This window comes from Dicentrarchus labrax, unplaced genomic scaffold (assembly GCF_905237075.1).
Source record: "Dicentrarchus labrax unplaced genomic scaffold, dlabrax2021, whole genome shotgun sequence".
NCBI lineage: Eukaryota > Metazoa > Chordata > Actinopteri > Moronidae > Dicentrarchus > Dicentrarchus labrax.
In genome coordinates, this window is record NW_026136706.1 from 1,102,531 (window position 1) to 1,123,524 (window position 20,994).

The 20,994-nt window shown below is 41.7% G+C and overlaps 3 protein-coding genes across 13 annotated transcripts in view; 2 read left to right on the plus strand and 1 right to left on the minus strand.

Moving 5' to 3' along the window:
• The window catches only part of LOC127365057 (olfactory receptor 6N2-like), a 259,826-nt gene that overhangs the window by 110,983 nt on the left and 127,849 nt on the right, over positions 1–20,994 (minus strand). For 3 of the 10 annotated variants that reach the window (XR_007885084.1, XR_007885083.1, XM_051402779.1), the window contains exon 1: positions 19,593–19,886. The exons of 3 other annotated variants lie outside the window; for them this stretch is intronic. The gene's annotated coding sequence lies outside the window, so the exon portion shown is untranslated. Of the gene's footprint in view, positions 1–3,225; positions 3,914–15,909; positions 16,407–18,883; positions 19,887–20,994 lie in introns of those variants that run through there. 4 more of the 10 variants (XM_051402783.1, XM_051402781.1, XR_007885086.1 and 1 more) reach the window with 3 other exon arrangements.
• Positions 1–20,994, plus strand: part of LOC127365055 (olfactory receptor 6F1-like) — a 57,261-nt gene that overhangs the window by 4,128 nt on the left and 32,139 nt on the right. The window contains exon 2 of one of the 2 annotated variants that reach the window (XR_007885082.1): positions 19,516–19,661. The exons of the other annotated variant lie outside the window; for it this stretch is intronic. The gene's annotated coding sequence lies outside the window, so the exon portion shown is untranslated. Of the gene's footprint in view, positions 1–19,515; positions 19,662–20,994 lie in introns of those variants that run through there. 2 annotated transcript variants of the gene reach the window in all.
• On the plus strand, positions 314–1,801 carry LOC127365060 (olfactory receptor 6N2-like). Its single transcript, XM_051402791.1, has one exon. The coding sequence runs from the start codon at positions 818–820 to the stop codon at positions 1,793–1,795; it is 978 nt and encodes a 325-aa protein (XP_051258751.1). The 5' UTR covers positions 314–817; the 3' UTR covers positions 1,796–1,801.

The following is a 20,994-nucleotide window of genomic DNA, read 5'->3' on the forward strand; positions in this document are numbered from 1 at the left end:
ACCAGTTTATTTGGGGGGACAGATTATTGCCTTTATTCACAGGACAGACAGGAAAGCGGGTGAGAGAAAGTGGATGATGAGCGGTCAAAGGTCAAACTTGAACCCATGACCGTTGCAGCAAAGACCAAGCCTTGGTACATGGGGCACCACCTCTACAAGCTGAGTTACTAGGGTACGCCAAAAGGGCTAGTTTTTGAGAAAATTTGAACTAAAGTTTCCAGGAAGAGGCATAGATTAATGTTTGCCACAGTTTAAAGTGTAACCCAAAAGGTAAAATGCTTTAATAAGTTCTAACAGGGAAGGCAGGGATTCTTTGGCGATTCATGGCGATGCCATGATGGTCTTTCCCCAAGATTAACTGCACTCACAGCAAGTGATTGGAAGAGAGGTGCAACTAGTAGGTAAACTTAACGAGATACATTTCACAGTAAAAGTTCAGTTCAAGCAAACATAATGAACAAAGTCCCAGTGGTACCTACAGTTGAACAGTACTGTAAACATACAACAAAAGAAGTCAAACAATGCTGTGAGTTCTGGAAGTTCTTTACATATTAGAATATATTTGGTGGGAAGTTTAATTAGATCCTTGGAGGGTGAAGCAATCTAATAAAAACTTTCCACAGACTCTTATAGTTCATTTTTTTTAGAGATGAGGTGCATTTCAAAGCCAGGTACCTTTGAATGAATAAGACGTTCCAGTACAGACTGAATGTTAGTATTTTTATGAAAGTGAGAGTTATTTTTAAGTTTCCATTGATGTATGCTGGTTATGTAATCTACTTGGTTTATAACTGAATCTTTATTTTATACAACATTAATGGATGATAAACTTAATGTAACATATATAACTCTTGATGGGCATGTAGAAGTGGGCAAATACAGATATCTTTATTTTTTGGTTATGCTTACAGTATATATTCTAATAATCTGCTGTAGTTTCACCATTGTGGGCCTTATCTGGAGGCACAACAACCTCCATGAGCCTATGTACATTTTCATTGCAGCTTTGCTTCTGAATTCTGTTGTTTTCAGCACTGCTATGTACCCAAAGTTGTTAATTGACTTTTTGTCCGAAAAACAGATGATATCATATTCAGCCTGTATCTTTCAATTTTTCCTAAGTTACTCCTTAAGGGGTTCAGAGTTCTTTCTGTTGGCAGCCATGGCCTATGACAGGTATGTGTCTATATGTAAACCTCTGCAATATCCAACTATCATGACAACAACTACAGTGAGAATTTTCCTGGCTTTTGCTTGGCTTATGCCTGCTTGTCAGGTTGCAGTTCAAGTAGTACTGAGTGCTCATATGAAACTCTGTAAGTTCACTTTAAAAGAAATTTTATGTAACAATTCAATTTACAGTCTTCACTGCGTGACTTCGAAAGTAATATATAATTTTGGTATTTTTGGTGTGCTAAGTCTTGGGCTTTTGCCTTTGCTCTTCATACTTTTCACATACACCAGGATACTTGTAATATGTTATCGAAGTTGTGGAAATGTCAGAAAAAAAGCTGCACAGACCTGTTTACCCCACCTGTTGGTTTTAATCAGCTTTTCCTGTTTGTGTTCATATGATATCATTATAGGTCGAGTGGGATCTGATTTTCCAAAAATAGTACGTTTAATAATGACTTTACAAGCACTTTTGTATCATCCTCTCTTCAATCCAATTATATATGGACTAAAAATGAAAGAAATCTCTAAACATCTGAAGAGGTTGTTCTGTCAAAGCAATGCAATCTTGTGTATTAAAAGTGATGTTAGAGTAATTGTGTTAATTAAAAGTTATAAGTAACATAAATCCCATTGAGATCATTTTCTCCCAAAGTTTCTCCCATTCTTCTTATATGTTAAGATTTTAGTTTTTTACCATATCTTCTGAAACAGGCCGGGCTGGATTTGAGACTGTTGTTAATGCAGGCATATGAAGCCCATTGACATCATTTAATTACTTTCTCAGTTATCCCTGAATAAGATCAAATTTTTTCTTTCTTACTTGTTGTTCTAACTTTTGTTTTAAATGTATTTACTAAGCTGAAGAGTGAGGTTATTATGTTCACTGTAATACGTGACATATGGGGGCGCCCGGATATCACACCTGATAGAACTGGGGCTACTTGTACCAACTCTGAGACCTTGTTGCAACAGCCAGGGTTTTAATCCGACCTGTTTCCCTTTGCTGCATGTCATCCCCTCTCTCTGTCACTCTTCAGCTGACACTATTGATAAAAGGCTGCAGCACTATAACATCACACAGTCACTGACAAGCACTTTCAATAAAAATTCAATAAAAAAGGTTTATTTTAAAAAAAGAAAAGAATAGTCTATTAATGTATACTATTCATTCTAGAGAAAGTTTTGGCATTGCACCAGGTGTCTACCAGCTGTAGCTGTGTCTATCACAGATGCGACCATAGTTAGGCTGTCAGTTTACATGTGCATGTCAGTCAGTCAGTTGTGCTTCTGTGTATAAAGAAGTATTACAAAGGAGCATTGCTGATATTAGGGCTGTCACTTATCCCAAAAATCACCTTTAAAGTAATTTTGAATGACACACAACAGACACTAAAGGATAAGACATACTCTCTTACCACACCAATAGGCCGCATATCGGCACATCCTCGCCTATAGATCTTGCTATCATATCGGTGTTGGCATTTTTACAAGCCTCTGGTGAGCGGCCTGCTGAAGCTAAGTGTTCTCAATAGTAGCAGTCAGACGATGCCGGCTGCCTCACTTCGGTACCAAGCTAACGTTAGCAAGACAGTGTACAGATTTGTGGTTATTGTAGAGTTCACTAACAACGACCACGCCATCAAATGTATGAAATAAGAAAAGTTCATTGCACATAATGAACAAATGTGAACCGATGTGGTATACTGAGGGATGAGGGGTGAAGGTAGGTTCGAGAGATGAAGGTAGGTTCGAGGGATTCAATTCAATTTTATTTGTATAGCGCCAATTCATAACAGAAGTTATCTCAGGACACTTTTCAAATAGAGCAGGTCTAGACCGAACTCTTTAAAACATTAATTACAGAGACCCAACAGTACCACCATGAGCAAGCACTTGGCGACAAGGGCAAGGAAAAACTGCCTGTTAAAGCAGAAACCTAGGACAGATCCTTCGGCTCTAGGTGGGTGGTCGTCTGTCTCGACCAGTTGGGGTGAGAGAGAGAGAGAGAGAGAGAGAGAGAGAGAGACGAGAGACAGACAGACAGACAGACAGGTGCACAGCAACAACAGTATTGGCAATGGCAATCTAGCAGGACCATGGCAGGAGGCTCAACCAGGATCGACAAGAACCTGCGAGACGAGAAAGCACAAGAACTCCGGGGAAGAAGTGAAGTTAGTAACATGCATTAATGGAACATGAATGAGTGCAGAAAGAGAGAGGAAGGGAGGAGCTCAGTGCACCATGGGAAATCCCCCGATATTCTAGGCCTATAGCAGCATAACTAAGGGATGGTTCAGGACTCACCTGATCCAGCCCTAACTATAAGCTTTATGAAAGAGGAATGTCTTAAGCCTACTCTTGAATGTGGTGAGGGTGTCTGCCTCCCGAACCACAACTGGAAGCTGGTTCCACAGGAGAGGAGCTTGGTAACTGAAGGCTCTGGCTCCTGTTCTACTTTTAGAGACTATAGGAACCACAAGTAGCCCAGCATTCAGAGAACGTAGTGTTCTAGAGGGGTAATAGGGTACTATGAGCTCTTTAAGATATGAAGGGGCCTGACCATGAAGAGCTTTATAGGTGAGGAGGAGGATTTTAAATTCTATTCTACATTTTACAGGGAGCCAATGCAGAGAAGCTAGTACAGGAGAGATGTGATCTCTTTTTCTAGTTCCTGTCAGTACTTGTGCTGCAGCGTTCTGAATTAATTGGAGCGTTTTAATGGACTTATTGGGGCAACCTGATATTAAAGAGTTGCAGTAATCCAGCCTTGAAGTAACAAATGCATGGATTAGTTTTTCTGCATCTGTCTGTGATAGTATGTGTCTAATTTTTCTAATATTACGTAAATGAAAGAAGGCAGTCCTAGAGGTTTGCTTTATGTGGGAGTTAAATGACAAATCCTGATCAAAGATAACTCCAAGATTCCTGACAGTGGTGCTAGAGGCCAAGTTAATGCCATCTAGAGTAACTATATCTTTAGACAGTGAGTCTTTAAGGTTTTTGGGGCCAAGAACAAGAATTTCGTTTTTTTCAGAGTTTAACATCAGAAAATTGCAGGTCATCCAGGATTTTATGTCCTTAAGACATGTCTGTAATTTAGATAATTGATTAATTTCATTGGGCTTGACTGATAGATATAACTACGTATCATCTGCATAACAGTGAAAGTTAATGGAGTGATTCCTAATAATGTTGCCTAAAGGGAGCATATATAAAGTAAATAGTATTGGTCCAAGTACAGAACCTTGTGGAACTCCATGACTAACTGTAGTATTTATTGAAGATTCATCGTTAACATGTACAAACTGCGAGCGATCTGATAAATATGACTTAAACCAGCTTAGTGCGGTTCCTTTAATGCCAATTTGACGCCCAAGTCTCTGTAAAAGAATATTATGGTCAATGGTGTCAAATGCAGCACTAAGATCTAATAATACAAGTACAGAGACAAGTCCATTGTCAGAAGCAGTCAGAAGGTCATTATTAACTTTAACCAGAGCTGTCTCTGTGCTATGTTGAACTCTAAATCCTGACTGGAGGAATGAAGGTCGGTTGGCGGATCGAGAAGACCATCTGCCAAGGGGTTTATTGCAGATATCTGGGATTCCCTGCCTGGGAGCAGTGGATGTGGCCCGGATGCAAGGGAACGCCCCGAGTATGGCTCTGGGGAAATTCTGGTTTGGAGAGGATTTGCAGATGTGTCGAAACTGATTGCGTGGGTATGATGATTTTATCGATGGAAGCGAACGGGATGAAGCTATCGAGTGAAAGAAAATGGCGACCAAATTATCCATCTGAGGGGAGTCAGTAGAGGATGGAGGCTGAAGATGGTGGGACTGGAGTTGGAACGGTGTCGGAGGCTAGTGCCGATTGTCTGAATTAACGTAACGAGAAGCATGAGCGTGACGGCGATTGCGTTCTGAGACCTGGGATGCAAGAATCTCGGGTGATGAGTTGATGCTCTGCTGAAGCTGAAACCATTAGTGACCCCAAAGAATGACTGCTAAGATTACTGGGTACGTTTCGCGGATAGCAGAGTAAGAAGGCAGGGATGAGAAGTCAAGCAGCCACTAGGCTGAAAACCACCTGCCACAATTAGCAACTTTGGTGGGAGGTGCTGCATATGTGAATAGCTGGACGTGTTCCAGCTTAGTGATGTGGTAGTCGTAAAAGAATAAAATGCCATTACGTGGTGGGAGGAACTGGTGCCATGATTTGCGTCGTCTGGTGTGTCATGTTTGTGAAGCAACGTGGGTTGGATTGATTCTGAATGTAGGGAACGGTGGACTGGGGAATGGACCCATTGTGAATGCGTCTTTATTTTCTCTGTCCGGGAATTTATCAACTATGTCGGGCTCGGAGGTGACTGACATGAGGAATCTGGCGTGACCTGTAAACCTAGGTAAAGACTGTGTAAATCGTTGTAGGTGGTTAACAACCTGTCGATCTGGGTGGTTCTTCAAGGCGGTGGCACGAGCGTTGATTTTTATTGGTGTATTCGGATACTTATGCGGACTGTGTTTAGTTGGATTATGGGGACATGCAGGTCTTGCATGTGCTCTGCTGCAGAAGGAGCAAGTGAGGAGCTAATGGCAACTTGAGATGTTGCTTCTGAAGTTGTTGGAATTGTTACGAACCGGCCTCTTGGCATGCTAGAGGACAGGTCTGTTTCTCTTGTCGACGCCCTTGGAACAAGAGCTGTGGTTGAACGTTTGCGGATTTGGGGTGATGGATGGGGGGGTGTTTAGGGCATATGGCGGAAAAAGCAGGGCTACGTTGGTTTTGAGGTAAGGTTCGGGTCAAAGCAGCTGTGAGAGTGTGTGTTGTGGTTGGATGGGACGGGGCACCGCGCCTCATTGGTTGTGATTCAGGGAAAAGCGAACGCGGCAGTAGAGTTCTGGATATTGTGAGCACCCGTAAGTCCCCTGATTGACATGTTGCAGGCAACCGGCGCCTTGGGATGCGAACGGAATATGGTATGTGTAGATTCCCTTGCTGCTGAGCCCCGGGGCTGGGTCGAGTATCAGAGGCGTGTCCGGCTCTGATCTGCGATCGGGCAACGATGAACGAATAATGTCGCGGAAAGAGGGGAACAGGAAGGTGAATTGTACTGCGATGCGTTGTTTAGAGTGGGTAGATAGTGGCTGTTTGCATTCAATTGGACTGAATGCAGTTTAACTGTTCTCTGTGGATATGAGGGTTGCTTGTGTACGGATGTATTGAATGATGAGATCAACGCGTTTATGTCTGAAAACTAATTTAACAATGATGGCTCTGAAATAAAAATGTTTAACTGTTGCGAGGCTTCTTTGCTTGTCTGGACTAAGAGGCGAACCGGTATTTTAAATGAACGTAGAAAGATATTGCGTACATGTTTTAAGAATTTGCCATAACAGATTTATTATTGTTAAATAAATATAAACAGGGAAGGAGAGGTGACCCTGGAATGAAGGGAGGACAGGGTCCCGGTGGGCCAAAGAGAGAGATACAAGTTAAGACGGATGTATTGAATGACGAGGTCGACGCGTTTACGTCTGTAAACTAATGTTACAATGATGGCTCTGAAATAAAACCAATAACTGTTGCAGGGCTTCCTGCTTGCCTGAACTAAGAGGCGAACCGGTATATTGAACGAACGTGGAAAGATATATTGTGTATACGTTTTAAGAATTTGCCATGAAAGATTATTTATCCTTAAATAAGTATCAACAGGGAAGAAGAGCAGACCCTGGAACGAAGGGAGGATGGGGTCCCGGTGGGCCAAAACGAAAGATGGTAAGTTTCAGACGGATGTATTGAACGACGAGGTTGACGCGTTTACGTATGTAAATTAATGTTAAGATGATGGCTCTAAAGTAAAACCAATAACTGTTGCAGGGCTTCCTGCTTGCCTGAATTAAGAGGCAAACCGGTATATTGAACGAAAGTTTGAAGATATATTGTATATACATTTTAAGAATTTGCCATGAAAGATTATTTATCGTTAAATAAGTATCAACGGGGAAGGAGAGGAGACCCTGGAACTAAGGGATGACCAGGTCCGGATGGGCCAAAACGAAAGATGGTAAGTTTCAGACGGATGTATTGGATGACGAGGTCGACGCTTTTACGTATGTAAACTAATGTTAAGATGATGGCTCTGAAGTAAAACCAATAACTATTGCAAGGCTTCCTGCTTGCCTGAATTAAGAGGCAAACCGGTATATTGAATGAAAGTGGGAAGATATATTGCATATACGTTTTAAGAATTTGCTATGAAAGATTATTTATCGTTAAATAAGTATCGACAGGGAAGGGGGGCGCTCGAGAGCAGCGACATGTAAACACGCATCTTCCTTGAGCTCTGCATGGAAATTACAACTTCGTTAAATTTCATCCTCTAAAAACAATCAAACAACTAACCAAAGCGTATCATAGACCTCCTATTATACAGTAGCTGCTTTTTTTCTCCTTTTCTCTGTCTTTTTTCTACCTGTCTAACGCCTGCACTCATGTCAAGTAAACCAAGGCCCAGGCAAGCAGCCAAAGCCCCGGACTCTGCCGAGGCAGGACCGCCCACAGACACCTTGGCCGTCGCCTCCATAATGGAAGCCATCAAAACCTCTGAATGGTCGGTCTTGGCCAAAATAGAGGAAACAGTCTCTACACTATCGACAAACTTGCACACAAAAATAGAGAGCCTCTCCGCCGAGCTACGTCAAGAAATAAATACAGTCCGCTCTGAAGTACGGGAAGCTCTGGAGACGGCTAACCAGGAGCTCAAGCTACATGCTACATCGATACGTAGCCTGGAAGACGGGGCTAACCACTACTCCGACCGGGTCGTTGAGCTTGAGACACAGCTCACGTCGCTGTCCTCCCAAGTTAAGCAGTTAACATCTAAGACGGAAGATCTAGAGTCAAGACGGCGCAGAGATAACTGCCGAATTATCGGAGTGGAGGAAAGCCTCGGGGATATTCGTATGGAAAAGTCAGTGGCTAAGCTACTACAAGACGCACTGGGTCTGGACTACACTCCGACACTTGACCGAGCTCACAGAAGCCTGCTGCCCAAACCCAAGCAGGGGGATCCCCCGCGACCGATTGTGGTTAAGTTTCACTATTTTCAAGAGAAGATGGAGGTCTTGAAAAGAGCGTCAAGCCGGCGTCCAGTTCTACATAACAACAAGCCGATCTACATCTATCCAGACTACACTGCTGCTGTGAGGAAACGTCGGGCTGCCTTCAAAGAAGCGGGAGAGCTGCTGAGCCACTGCCCTAACACCCGGTTTGGTCTGCTGTTCCCCGCAACGTTGAAAATCACTGGCCCAAATGGAGAACAGAGATCATTCGACAACCCTGCTGAAGCTAAGCAATACATTGTCGGTCACTTGCAAACCGAGGATACAGGTAACTGAAGGACTGTAAACCCCACACTCACATACAACCTGTTACGCCACAAAATGTCATGTACAGTCTATCTACTTTTCATCTGAACGGTAAACTCAGGAAAAAAAGTCAGGACAGTTTTGAAAGGGTGCATAAACCAATACGTCAATATTTACATGGGGTTCATTTGTAATCAGAGCACAGTGGGTATTATTAATACCAATAACAATAATGTGCAGGCAGCTTGTTTCCCCTCCTAACACTTCTTATTAATTTATTTACTTATCCATCCACTTATTTATTTTCATTCTTCCTTATTTCTATTATTATTATTATTATTATTATTATTATTAATTTATTTAATTTTTCCTCCTCTGACGCCTATCAATGAACCATTACACAGACTTTACTTTGAGTGGACGGATAATCCTCAATTACAATTTACAATTTAAAAAAAAATTTTTTTATCATTACTATTTTATTTTTCTTTCTTTCTTTCTTCTTCTTCTTCTTCTTATTATTATTTTGTGTATGGCAGCTACCTAAAGTAACTAATCCAGTAATCCTAACCTTAGAGGATCATTATCTCTTTAACTGTTCTATTCATGCATGGTTCTCCTAGGACTAAGTTAACACCAAGTGTTCTTGTTCGATGGTATGCTCATCTGGTGATGGAGCAACCTACATGGGTGGGCTGATAGCCTTTAAGGAAGGGCACCAAGAGTATTTTGCTAACCTGTTCTTAACTCTTCTGAAGTTTTCTTTGAGTTTGTTTGTACTGTATGTTTGTATTATTAGATCCAACCATTTTCTCCAAAGGCTTGAGGACATGATACATCTTTACAAATGCAATGTAACATGACATCACAGAGACAGATACATAGAGCTCCTGGCTCTGTTTCTTTCATCTCCTGGAACATTAGAGGTATGGGCAACACAGTTAAACGTAATAAGATTTTTTGTCATTTGAGATCGTTTGACCCAGACATTATATTCCTGCAGGAGACACATCTGAAGGTCAATAGCCACACAAGGCTGAGAAATAGTTGGATTGGCCAGGTTTATCATTCCAACTTTAACCACAACTCAAGAGGTGTTGCAATTCTATTTAGGAAGGGAGTCCAATTCAGCCATACTAAAACAATCCAAGACCCCAGTGGTAAATTTATCATATTAATTGGCAAGCTATATAAATCACCCATTATTCTCGTCAATATCTACGGCCCGAATTGGGATGATCCTCAATTTTTTACTAAAGTAATTTCATCCTTAACTGATGTCGACACCCATCAGCTTATTATAGCTGGAGACTTGAACTGTGTGCTTCATCCACAATTAGACAGATCCAATCCCAAACCGGGAAGCCAACTGTCCAAATCTGGTGGTGTCCTTGATTCTTTCATGCACTCCTACAATCTTGCAGACCCATGGAGGAAACTGAATCCAGATTCAAAACAATTCTCTTTTTTTTCACCGGTCCACAAAAGTTACTCAAGGATAGACTACTTTCTGATTAATAATAACCTCCTTCCGTATGTTACCAACTCACAATACCATAGTATTGTAGTGTCAGATCATTCTCCTGTACAATTAGACATTCACTTTCCAGAAAACGTCCGACCGCGGCGAACATGCCGGCTTGACCCCTCTCTGTTGTTATGTCCCGAATTTAAAACATTTGTTGCTGGACAAATAGACCTCTTTTTCGAAATTAATGACTGTCCAGACATATCTCGTTGCACCCTGTGGGAATCACACAAAGCCTACATTAGAGGTCAAATAATTTCATACACGGCACATAAAAATAAAGAACACAATAAACGCCTTGTGGAAATTGAGCAGTCTATAGCAGACATCGATAAAAAATGCTCAGCACACTCCACATCAGAACTTCACAAAGAGCGCATCTTGTTACAAATGGAATATAATAATCTCTCTACCCATAAGGTAGTAAGCAATTTGCTTAAAACTAAACAGAAATTCTATGAGCACGGTGAGAAAGCAGGTCGAATGCTCGCACACCAGCTCCGACAGTCAACCAGCAATTCCCAAATTCCAGAGATTAACATTGCCCCAGGCGTAACCACATCTGACCCAAACCTTATAAACTGCCAATTTAAAAAGTATTACTCTAACCTTTATTTGTCAGATGCGGACACAAATCCAGCTAAAATACAATCCTTTTTGGACTCTTTGGATGCTCCCACTCTTAATCCAGACATCCAATCCTCCCTTGATCAACCTTTCACCGCCAATGAGATCCAAACTGCAATTAACTCCATGCAGAGCGGGCGGACTCCAGGACCCGATGGGTATCCAATTGAGTACTATAAAACATTCTCTTCCAGACTAGTCCCCTTACTTAAATCAATGTACGACGAAACTCTGGAGGCTGGCTGTTTACCACCAACTCTCACCCAAGCAACTATATCATTAATACTAAAAAAGGATAAGAATCCACTTGACTGCTCATCTTACAGACCTATCAGTCTCCTCTGTTGTGATTACACAATTCTGACTAAAGCCTTGGCTAACCGATTGAATGATGTGATACCAACACTTATACATCAGGATCAGACCGGCTTTATTCCAGGCCAACAGCCCTTTTTCAACCTAAGGCGGCTCTTTAATGTAATGTATTCCACCCATTCCACGCAGCAGCCTGAGGTAATTTTGTCACTCAATGCCGAAAAGGCTTTTGATAGGATAGAGTGGGAGTATTTACACGCAGTCATGAAGAAGTTTGGATTCGGGGAAACATTCAGAAACTGGATCAAAATTTTATATAGTTGTCCTATGTCGGCTGTAAAAACAAATCAACATCAGCATATTTCCCATTATATAAAGGCACGCGTCAGGGCTGCTGTCTGTCACCATTTCTGTTTGACTTAGCCATGGAACCTCTGACCATTGCAATCAGGGAGGATGGGAGGATCAAGGGCATCACTAGAGGAAACACATCCCATAAGACTGCGCTCTATGCAGATGACCTGCTCCTTTTTGTCGCCAACCCAAGCCAATCTATACCTCACCTCCTGCAGCTGCTACAGGAATTTGGGAGTTTCTCTGGCTATAAATTAAATTTATCAAAAAGTCTACTTTTTCCCATAAATGATATAAGCAAAGTACTAAACTATGACACATTTCCTTTTAAAATTGAACATCAGTCCTTTAAGTACCTAGGTGTTCATGTGACCAGTTCATTTAAGTCACTCCAAAAGACCAACTTTGATAATTTATTAGAACAAACCAAAAAAGATATTGAGAGGTGGTCGTGCCTCCCCGTCTCGCTGGCGGGCCGCATTAATGCCCTCAAGATGACAGTATTGCCTAGATTCCTGTATATGTTTGTAGCAATCCCTATCTGGCTCCCAAAACATTTCTTTATTAAATTGGATAAGTATGTCTCAGCTTTTATTTGGAACCACGCTACACCTCGTATAAAGAAGATCTATCTGGAAAGACCTAAATCTGAAGGAGGATTGGGCCTCCCCAACTTCCTACACTATTATTGGGCATCAAATATTTCCAAATTGGCATATTGGGTGACGTCTTTCTCTGACAAAAATGGGCCTGCCTGGGCGATGATGGAGCTTTCGTCAAATGCATTGATATCCCCTATCTCGCTGCTAACAGCTCCATTGGCTATGCAGACACACAGTAAGACGTTTTCTAACCCTGTGGTGTCTAATTCCATTAGAATTTGGGTACAATTTCGTAAGCACTTTAACCTTGATCAGATGAATAGCCTTTCCCCTCTCTCTCTTAACCATCTCTTTGCACCTTCGCAGACGGATCAGAATTTCGCCGGTTGGCATCGGCACGGACTGGTTTTCTTTGACAATTTGTTTGATGAGAGCTCCTTCCTGTCCTTCGAAGCCCTAGTAAAAGACCATAATATCCCAAGATCTCACTTCTTCAGATATCTCCAAGCACGCAGTTTCGCCTCCAAACATTTCCCTACTTACCCCAAGCCGCCAAACAGAGATTCTGTGTATGATTTATCAAATCTGAATCCATGGAACAGGGGTCTAATCTCCAAGGTATATAATATAATACACAATATGGATCCCCCATCGCACACTAAAACGCGTAAAGCATGGGAACAGGATCTGGAAACTGTGATACTAGATGATGTCTGGGCTAAATGTATCTCCAACATACACACCTCCTCTATATGTATAAGGCACGGGCTGATACAATTCAAAGTATTCCATCGGTTACATTACTCCAACGATAGGCTAGCTAAAATATACTCGTCTGTTCTCCCTACCTGTCCCAGGTGTGGCAACCAAGTGTCACTGGGCCATATGTTTTGGTCCTGTCCCTCTTTAGTTGATTTCTGGTCCTCCATTTTCGACTGTCTATCAGTTCTATGCAACACACCCCTCAAACCCAATCCACTCACTGCTTTATTTGGAGTCACACCCTCAGAAACATGTACCATTAATATACAAAAGAGAGCAATAGCATTCTGTAGCCTTATAGCTCGCAGGGTGATTTTATTGAATTGGAAATCTAACAAATGCCCACCCTTCAGGAGATGGATTCAGGAGGTGCTGTCTCTACTTCAGTTAGAAAAGATAAGACACACACTGAACGGCTCTTGTGACACATATACCAGAATGTGGTCTCCCCTTGTATGTAGTATGTAAAGAAGTTAAATCTGTAACCAGTCATGTTATCTTGGTCCTCTTTCTTGTCAACCTGTCTGACTAGCCTATTGATGTTACACTTATGCAGCATTGGATCTTTTTTTTTTTCCTTGTACTCTTGGTCCCAGGGGAGGGTATGTGGGGATGGTACTAGTACGGGATTATGTTCACGTGAACTGATATGTTTGTGTATGTATGTATGTTCACCTTTGTCTTTATAACTGAAAATGCCTTAAATAAAGTTGTTAAAAAAAAAAAAAAGTATCGACAGGGAAGGAGAGGAGACCCTTGAACTAAGGGATGACCAGGTCCGGATGGGCCAAAACGAAAGATGGTAAGTTTCAGACGGATGTATTAAATGGCGAGGTCGATGCGTATGAGTCTGTAAACTATTGTTACGATGATGACTGAAATATAACTATTAGCCGTTGCAAGGCTTCCTGCTTGCCTGGACGAAGAAGTGAATCGGTATTTTGAACAAACGTAAAAAGAAATATGTTGCGTATACGATTTTAAGAATTTGCCATGAAAGATTATTTATCATTAAATATTAACGGGGAAGGCGAGGAGACCCTGGAACGAAGGGACGACCGGGTCCCAATGGGCCAAAACGAGAGATGGTAAGTTCGGACGGATGCATTGAATGGCGATGTCAATGCGTATGAGTGTAAACTAATGTCACGCTGATGACTCTGAAATAAAACTACTAACTGTTGCAGCAACAAGAGGCGAACCAGTATTTGAACGAACATAAAAAGATATATTACGTATAGGTTTCAAGAGTTAGTCATGAAAGATTAATTTATAGTTAAAAAGTTCGGCGTGCGGAATTAAATTGCGATGTCCACGTAATGAGACGGAAATCTGTCATCTGAGAGTGGTGACACAGGGATGATAGGAAGGATTGGCCATGCTGGAGGTAATGCCGAGGCTGGATCGAAATTATTATGCATGGAAGATGGGTGGGAAAGCCCACGATTGAGCTACATTGGACCTGTGGGGAAAAAAGGAGGTGTGTTAAGGAAGAGAAACACGGGCTACGTATGAAGAAACAGGAGTAGAATAAGGGTTTTGTGGCTGGGAGCGTGCCCAGAAATACATGGATTGTATTTGTGGGCACGCTCTGTGCACCTGAGAAGGTTGGTATTGGAATGGGAGGAGCAGAGGCAGCCGAAGAAGAACAGGGAAGTTAGAAATGAGAGGAGGGAAAAGATGCTGGGACGTAGGGATGCCTGTGCTCACGTTGTTTGTGAAGGCGAAATGGTAGGTACTGGGTTTGATACTACCTGGCCTGGTTGAGCGTGAGCTTGTACTCTGTGGTTCGAGGTATGTTTTTGTGTTTCCTGTCTGACGCCGATCATGTGGGAAATGAGTCAAGGAGGGAGTGAACGGATAAGGTGTGCTTAAGTAAGTTTTGAGCGGAAATTAGATGATTGCAGGGCGTGGTCTTTGTTCCCGAACCTAGTTATAAAACATAATTTAGACAGCTGAAGTCGACAGAAGCTGCTCAGATGCTTTGGTGTCACCATCGTCTGCTCAGGATGGCTTTGCTCCATGCTTTCCTTGCTTGTATCTTCTATTATCATAGTAAACAACATGACATTACCAGCTTAGTTTACTGACAGGTCAACAGGGCATGCCATAGGTGATAGTTGAGTGCCCTCTGCAGGATCATAAGGCAGAGTACTTCAAACGGTCGGTTGTGCTTATAGATGCTACATTTTAAATCCAAACCTTTTAAAAATGAACCACAATTGAACAAATTTTTTAATTTAGAATAAAAAGCAGCATCTCTAACTAACATTTGTGTTATTTCTTTTGCTTACTGATAATATGGCAGTATTTGAGTAAGTGTTACAGTAAGAACTAGGCAAATGAGCCACTGTTGAAGTTTTCATTTTTGTATGTGAAACATATCTGCTTAATTAAAAGATGTTTATGTACTAAATAAATAAATAAAGTTTACTTTTTTTTTTAAATAATTGACAAATGTTTTGTGCATTTTTTTTTGTTGTCCCTGCTGTACCGAACCATGACCCCAAAACCGAGGATTACTATATAATGAATTTGTGTGCCATTACACTGTCACTATCCACATGTTTGAGACACAGGAATCATCGAGAGAAGAAGTTGCGCTGCCTCGGTTGACATGCAACAAACATTTCGGGGATCTGAGACTAACCATACATGTTGAATGAATGAATGAATTTGTTTGTGGCAATTCAATTCAATTCAATTCAATTTTATTTGTATAGCGCCAATTCATAACAGAAGTTATCTCAGGACACTTTTCAAATAGAGCAGGTCTAGACCGAACTCTTTAAAACATTAATTACAGAGACCCAACAGTACCACCATGAGCAAGCACTTGGCGACAAGGGCAAGGAAAAACTGCCTGTTAAAAGGCAGAAACCTAGGACAGATCCTCCGGCTCTAGGTGGGTGGTCGTCTGTCTCGACTAATTTGGGTGAGAGAGAGAGAGAGAGAGGCAGAGAGAGAGAGAGCGAGAGACAGATAGACAGGTGCACAGCAACAACAGTATTGGCAATGGCAATCTAGCAGGACCATGGCAGGAGGCTCCACCAGGATCGACAAGAACCTGCGAGACGAGAAAGCACAAGAACTCCGGGGAAGAAGTGAAGTTAGTAACATGCATTAATGGGACATGAATGAGTGCAGAAAGAGAGAGGAAGGGAGGAGCTCAGTGCACCTTGGGAAATCCCCCGATAGTCTAGGCCTATAGCAGCATAACTAAGGGATGGTTCAGGACTCACCTGATCCAGCCCTAACTATAAGCTTTATCAAAGAGGAATGTCTTAAGCCTACTCTTGAATGTGGTGAGGGTGTCTGCCTCCCGAACCACAACTGGAAGCTGGTTCCACAGGAGAGGAGCTTGGTAACTGAAGGCTCTGGCTCCTGTTCTACTTTTAGAGACTATAGGAACCACAAGTAGCCCAGCATTCAGAGAACGTAGTGTTCTAGTGGGGTAATAGGGTACCATGAGCTCTTTAAGATATGAAGGGGCCTGACCATGAAGAGCTTTATAGGTGAGGAGGAGGATTTTAAATTCTATTCTACATTTTACAGGGAGCCAATGCAGAGAAGCTAGTACAGGAGAGATGTGATCTCTTTTTCTAGTTCCTGTCAGTACTTGTGCTGCAGCGTTCTGAATTAATTGGAGCGTTTTAATGGACTTATTGGGGCAACCTGATATTAAAGAGTTGCAGTAATCCAGCCTTGAAGTAACAAATGCATGGATTAGTTTTTCTGCATCTGTCTGTGATAGTATGTGTCTAATTTTTCTAATATTACGTAAATGAAAGAAGGCAGTCCTAGAGGTCTGCTTTATGTGGGAGTTAAATGACAAATCCTGATCAAAGATAACTTCAAGATTCCTGACAGTGGTGCTAGAGGCCAAGTTAATGCCATCTAGAGTAACTATATCTTTAGACAGTGAGTCTTTAAGGTTTTTGGGGCCAAGAACAAGAATTTCGTTTTTTTCTGAGTTTAACATCAGAAAATTGCAGGTCATCCAGGATTTTATGTCCTTAAGACATGTTTGTAATTTAGATAATTGATTAATTTCATCGGGCTTGACTGATAGATATAACTGCGTATCATCTGCATAACAGTGAAAGTTAATGGAGTGATTCCTAATAATGTTGCCTAAAGGGAGCATATATAAAGTAAATAGTATTGGTCCAAGTACAGAACCTTGTGGAACTCCATGACTAACTAAGCAGTCAGAAGGTCATTATTAACTTTAACCTGAGCTGTCTCTGTGCTATGATGAACTCTAAATCCTGACTGAAAATCCTCAAATAAACTATTGTTATGTAGAAAGTCACACAACTCTTTGGCGACTACTTTCTCCAGAATCTTAGAGAGGAAGGGGAGGTTAGAGATCGGTCTATATTTGGCTAAAACCCCTGGGTCAAGAGTGGACTTTTTAAGAAGGGGTTTAATTACAGCTACTTTAAAGGACTGTGGTACATATCCTGATAATAAAGAAAGATTAATCATATCCAGTAAAGAAGTGCCAATTAAGGGAACAACTTCTTTAAGCAGCCTAGTTGGGATCGGGTCTAATAGACAGGTTGATGGCTTCAATGAAGAAATGATTGAAGTTAACTGATGAAGATCGATAGCAGAAAAACAGTCAAAATATATGTCTAAGTTTACATTGACAGAAGTCACTGAACTTGGAGAGCCACTGATAACTGTTGATGGCAGTTGGTGATTAATTTTTTCTCTAATAGTAATAATTTTTTTATAGAAGAAGCTCATGAAGTCATTGCTACTTAAGGTTATGGGGATATGTGGCTCAATAGAGCTGTGACTCTCTGTCAGCCTGGCTACAGTGCTGAAGAGGAACCTAGGGTTATTCTTATTTTCTTCTATTCTTCTGTAGCACTATCGACAAGATTATCAATTTCAGAGGGACTAAAGTCGTTATAGGACTCTGTTAAATTCAGACATGGCATTGAATTAAACACTGAAGGAATCTCCTCCTTAAATTTAGCTACAGCACTGTCAGATAGACATCTGCTGTAGGAAGTTTTGCCTAATGGCTTATAATCTAATAGTATGAATTCAAAAGTTATTAAATAATGGTCAGATAGGAAAGGATTATGTGGGAAGACTATTAAATGTTCAATATCAATGCCATATGATAGAACAAAGAGCAGAGAAGTGTGTAAGACAGCAGCTCTGCTTCCTGGTCCCAACTCTGGACTGTCAGGTTTTAGAGATAAACTTCGCCATATTTCTAGATAAGAGAGCCGCTCCATCCAAAGTGGGATGGATGCCGTCTCTCCTAATCAGACCAGGTTTTCCCCAAAAAGGCTTCCAGTTATCAATGAAGCCCACATCGTTTGCTGGACACCACCTCGACAGCCAGCGGTGGAATGACGACATGCGGCTATACATGTCATCACTAGAGACAGCTCTGGTTAAAGTTAATAATGACCTTCTGACTGCTTCTGACAATGGACTTGTCTCTGTACTTGTATTTTTAGATCTTAGTGCTGCATTTGACACCATTGACCATGATATTCTTTTACAGAGACTTGAGCATCAAATTGGCATTAAAGGAACTGCCCTAACCTGGTTTAAGTCATACTTATCAGATCGTTCTCAGTTTGTACATGTTAACGATGAATCCTCCATAAATACTAAAGTTAGTCATGGAGTTCCACAAGGTTCTGTACTTGGACCAATACTATTTACTTTATATATGCTCCCTTTAGGCAACATTATTAGGAATCACTCCATTAACTTTCACTGTTATGCAGATGATACGCAGTTATATCTATCAATCAAACCCAATGAAATTAATCAATTATCTAAATTACAAACATGTCTTAAGGACATAAAATCCTGGATGACCTGCAATTTTCTGATGTTAAACTCAGAAAAAAACGAAATTCTTGTTCTTGGCCCCAAAAACCTTAGAGACTCATTGTCTAAAGATATAGTTACTCTAGATGGCATTAACTTGGCCTCTAGCACCACTGTCAGGAATCTTGGAGTTATCTTTGATCAGGATTTGTCATTTAACTCCCACATAAAGCAGACCTCTAGGACTGCCTTCTTTCATTTACGTAATATTAGAACAATTAGACACATACTATCACAGACAGATGCAGAAAAACTAATCCATGCATTTGTTACTTCAAGGCTGGATTACTGCAACTCTTTATTATCAGGTTGTCCCAATAAGTCCATTAAAACGCTCCAATTAATTCAGAACGCTGCAGCACGAGTACTGACAGGAACTAGAAAAAGAGATCACATCTCTCCTGTACTAGCTACTCTGCATTGGCTCCCTATAAAATGTAGAATTGAATTTAAAATACTCCTCCTCACCTATAAAGCTCTTCATGGTCAGGCCCCTTCATATCTTAAAGAGCTCATAGTACCCTATTACCCCACTAGAACACTACGTTCTCTGAATGCTGGGCTACTTGTGGTTCCTATAGTCTCTAAAAGTAGAACAGGAGCCAGAGCCTTCAGTTACCAAGCTCCTCTCCTGTGGAACCAGCTTCCAGTTGTGGTTCGGGAGGCAGACACCCTCTCCACATTCAAGAGTAGGCTTAAGACATTCCTCTTTGATAAAGCTTATAGTTAGGGCTGGATCAGGTGAGTCCTGAACCATCCCTTAGTTATGCTGCTATAGGCCTAGACTATCGGGGGATTTCCCATGGCGCACTGAGCTACTCTCTTCCTCTCTCTTTCTGCACTCATTCATGTCCCTTTAATGCATGTTACTAACTCCACTTCTTCCCCGGAGTTCTTGTGCTTTCTCGTCTCGCAGGTTCTCATGGATCCTGGTGGAGCCTCCTGCCATGGTCCTGCTTGACTGCCATTGCCAATACTGTTGTTGCTGTGCACCTGTCTGTCTGTCTGTCGCTCTCTCTCTCTCTCTCTCTCTCTCTCACCCCAACTGGTCGAGACAGACGACCACCCACCTAGAGCCGGAGGATCTGTCCTAGGTTTCTGCCTTTTAACAGGCAGTTTTTCCTTGCCCTTGTCGCCAAGTGCTTGCTCATGGTGGTACTGTTGGGTCTCTGTAATTAATGTTAAAGAGTTCGGTCTAGACCTGCTCTATTTGAAAAGTGTCCTGAGATAACTTCTGTTATGAATTGGCGCTATACAAATAAAATTGAATTGAATTGAATTGAATTGAATTGGGCAGGGGTCCAGAGAAAACTACGGAGTCCGACATTGTCTTGTCATAATTACACACCGACTCCACATTAATCTTAGTGACCTCCAATTGGCGTAAAACGGGTGTCATTACCGCCGACGTGGATAACAATCTTACTGTATTTACGTTTACCTTTAGCCAGCAGTTTTAAATTTGATTCAATGTCGCCCGCTCTGGCCCCAGGGATACATTTAACTATGGCCGCTGGCTTCGCTAACTTCACGTTTCTGACTATGGAGCTGCCAATAATCAGAGTTGGTTCCTCAGCGGGTGTGTCGCTGAGTGGGGAAAATGTATTGGAAACACCGGAGGATCTACAGATCTAACAGAAGCTACCTTTGGTCGGACCGCACCGGCTACTGGGGGCTGGCTAACTATAGCGGCTAAAGATATCTCCGTGGTGCGGTACCGTTCCTCTAACTCACTAAGCCTCGCCTCCAGCGCAGTAAATAAACTACATTTAATACAGGTACCATTATCTTTAAAGGAGGCAGAGGAATAACTGAACATCTGACACACTGAGCAGGACAGAGGAGAGGGAGAGGGAGAAGCCATAGCTAACTGCTAATGCTAATGAAACTAGAGTGTATGAAAAACTTTGAAAGTAGTGAAAAGTCGCTAAAAGAAGGAGTAACTCCGAGTGTTTAGGTAGAACTATTCTACGTTTAAATGTTAAGCTGGAGAATAACCGCTGTAACGAGTAAAACTAATTTAGATTTAGCGTTCACTGACAGAGCTACAGCACCAAACAGTGTACACAGAGCAGGAAGGAAACCGGAAATGAGTCAGTACGCTTACCGTAGCACGTCACACAACCTGATCAGTATATGGCATAAGTTTGATAGGCAGTATATGGGTCTAGTAATATATCACAGTTATGTACTTAAAAATTCACTTAGAAAAGGATTTATCTGTAGAATATGAAAGGACCAGTTTATTTGGGGGGACAGATTATTGCCTTTATTCACAGGACAGACAGGAAAGCGGGTGAGAGAAAGTGGATGATGAGCGGTCAAAGGTCAAACTTGAACCCATGACCGTTGCAGCAAAGACCAAGCCTTGGTACATGGGGCACCACCTCTACAA

Coding starts and splice junctions, on each gene's coding strand:
- LOC127365060 (XM_051402791.1), top strand. CDS start 818: ATGGATGATAAACTTAATGTAACATATATAACTCTTGATGGGCATGTA.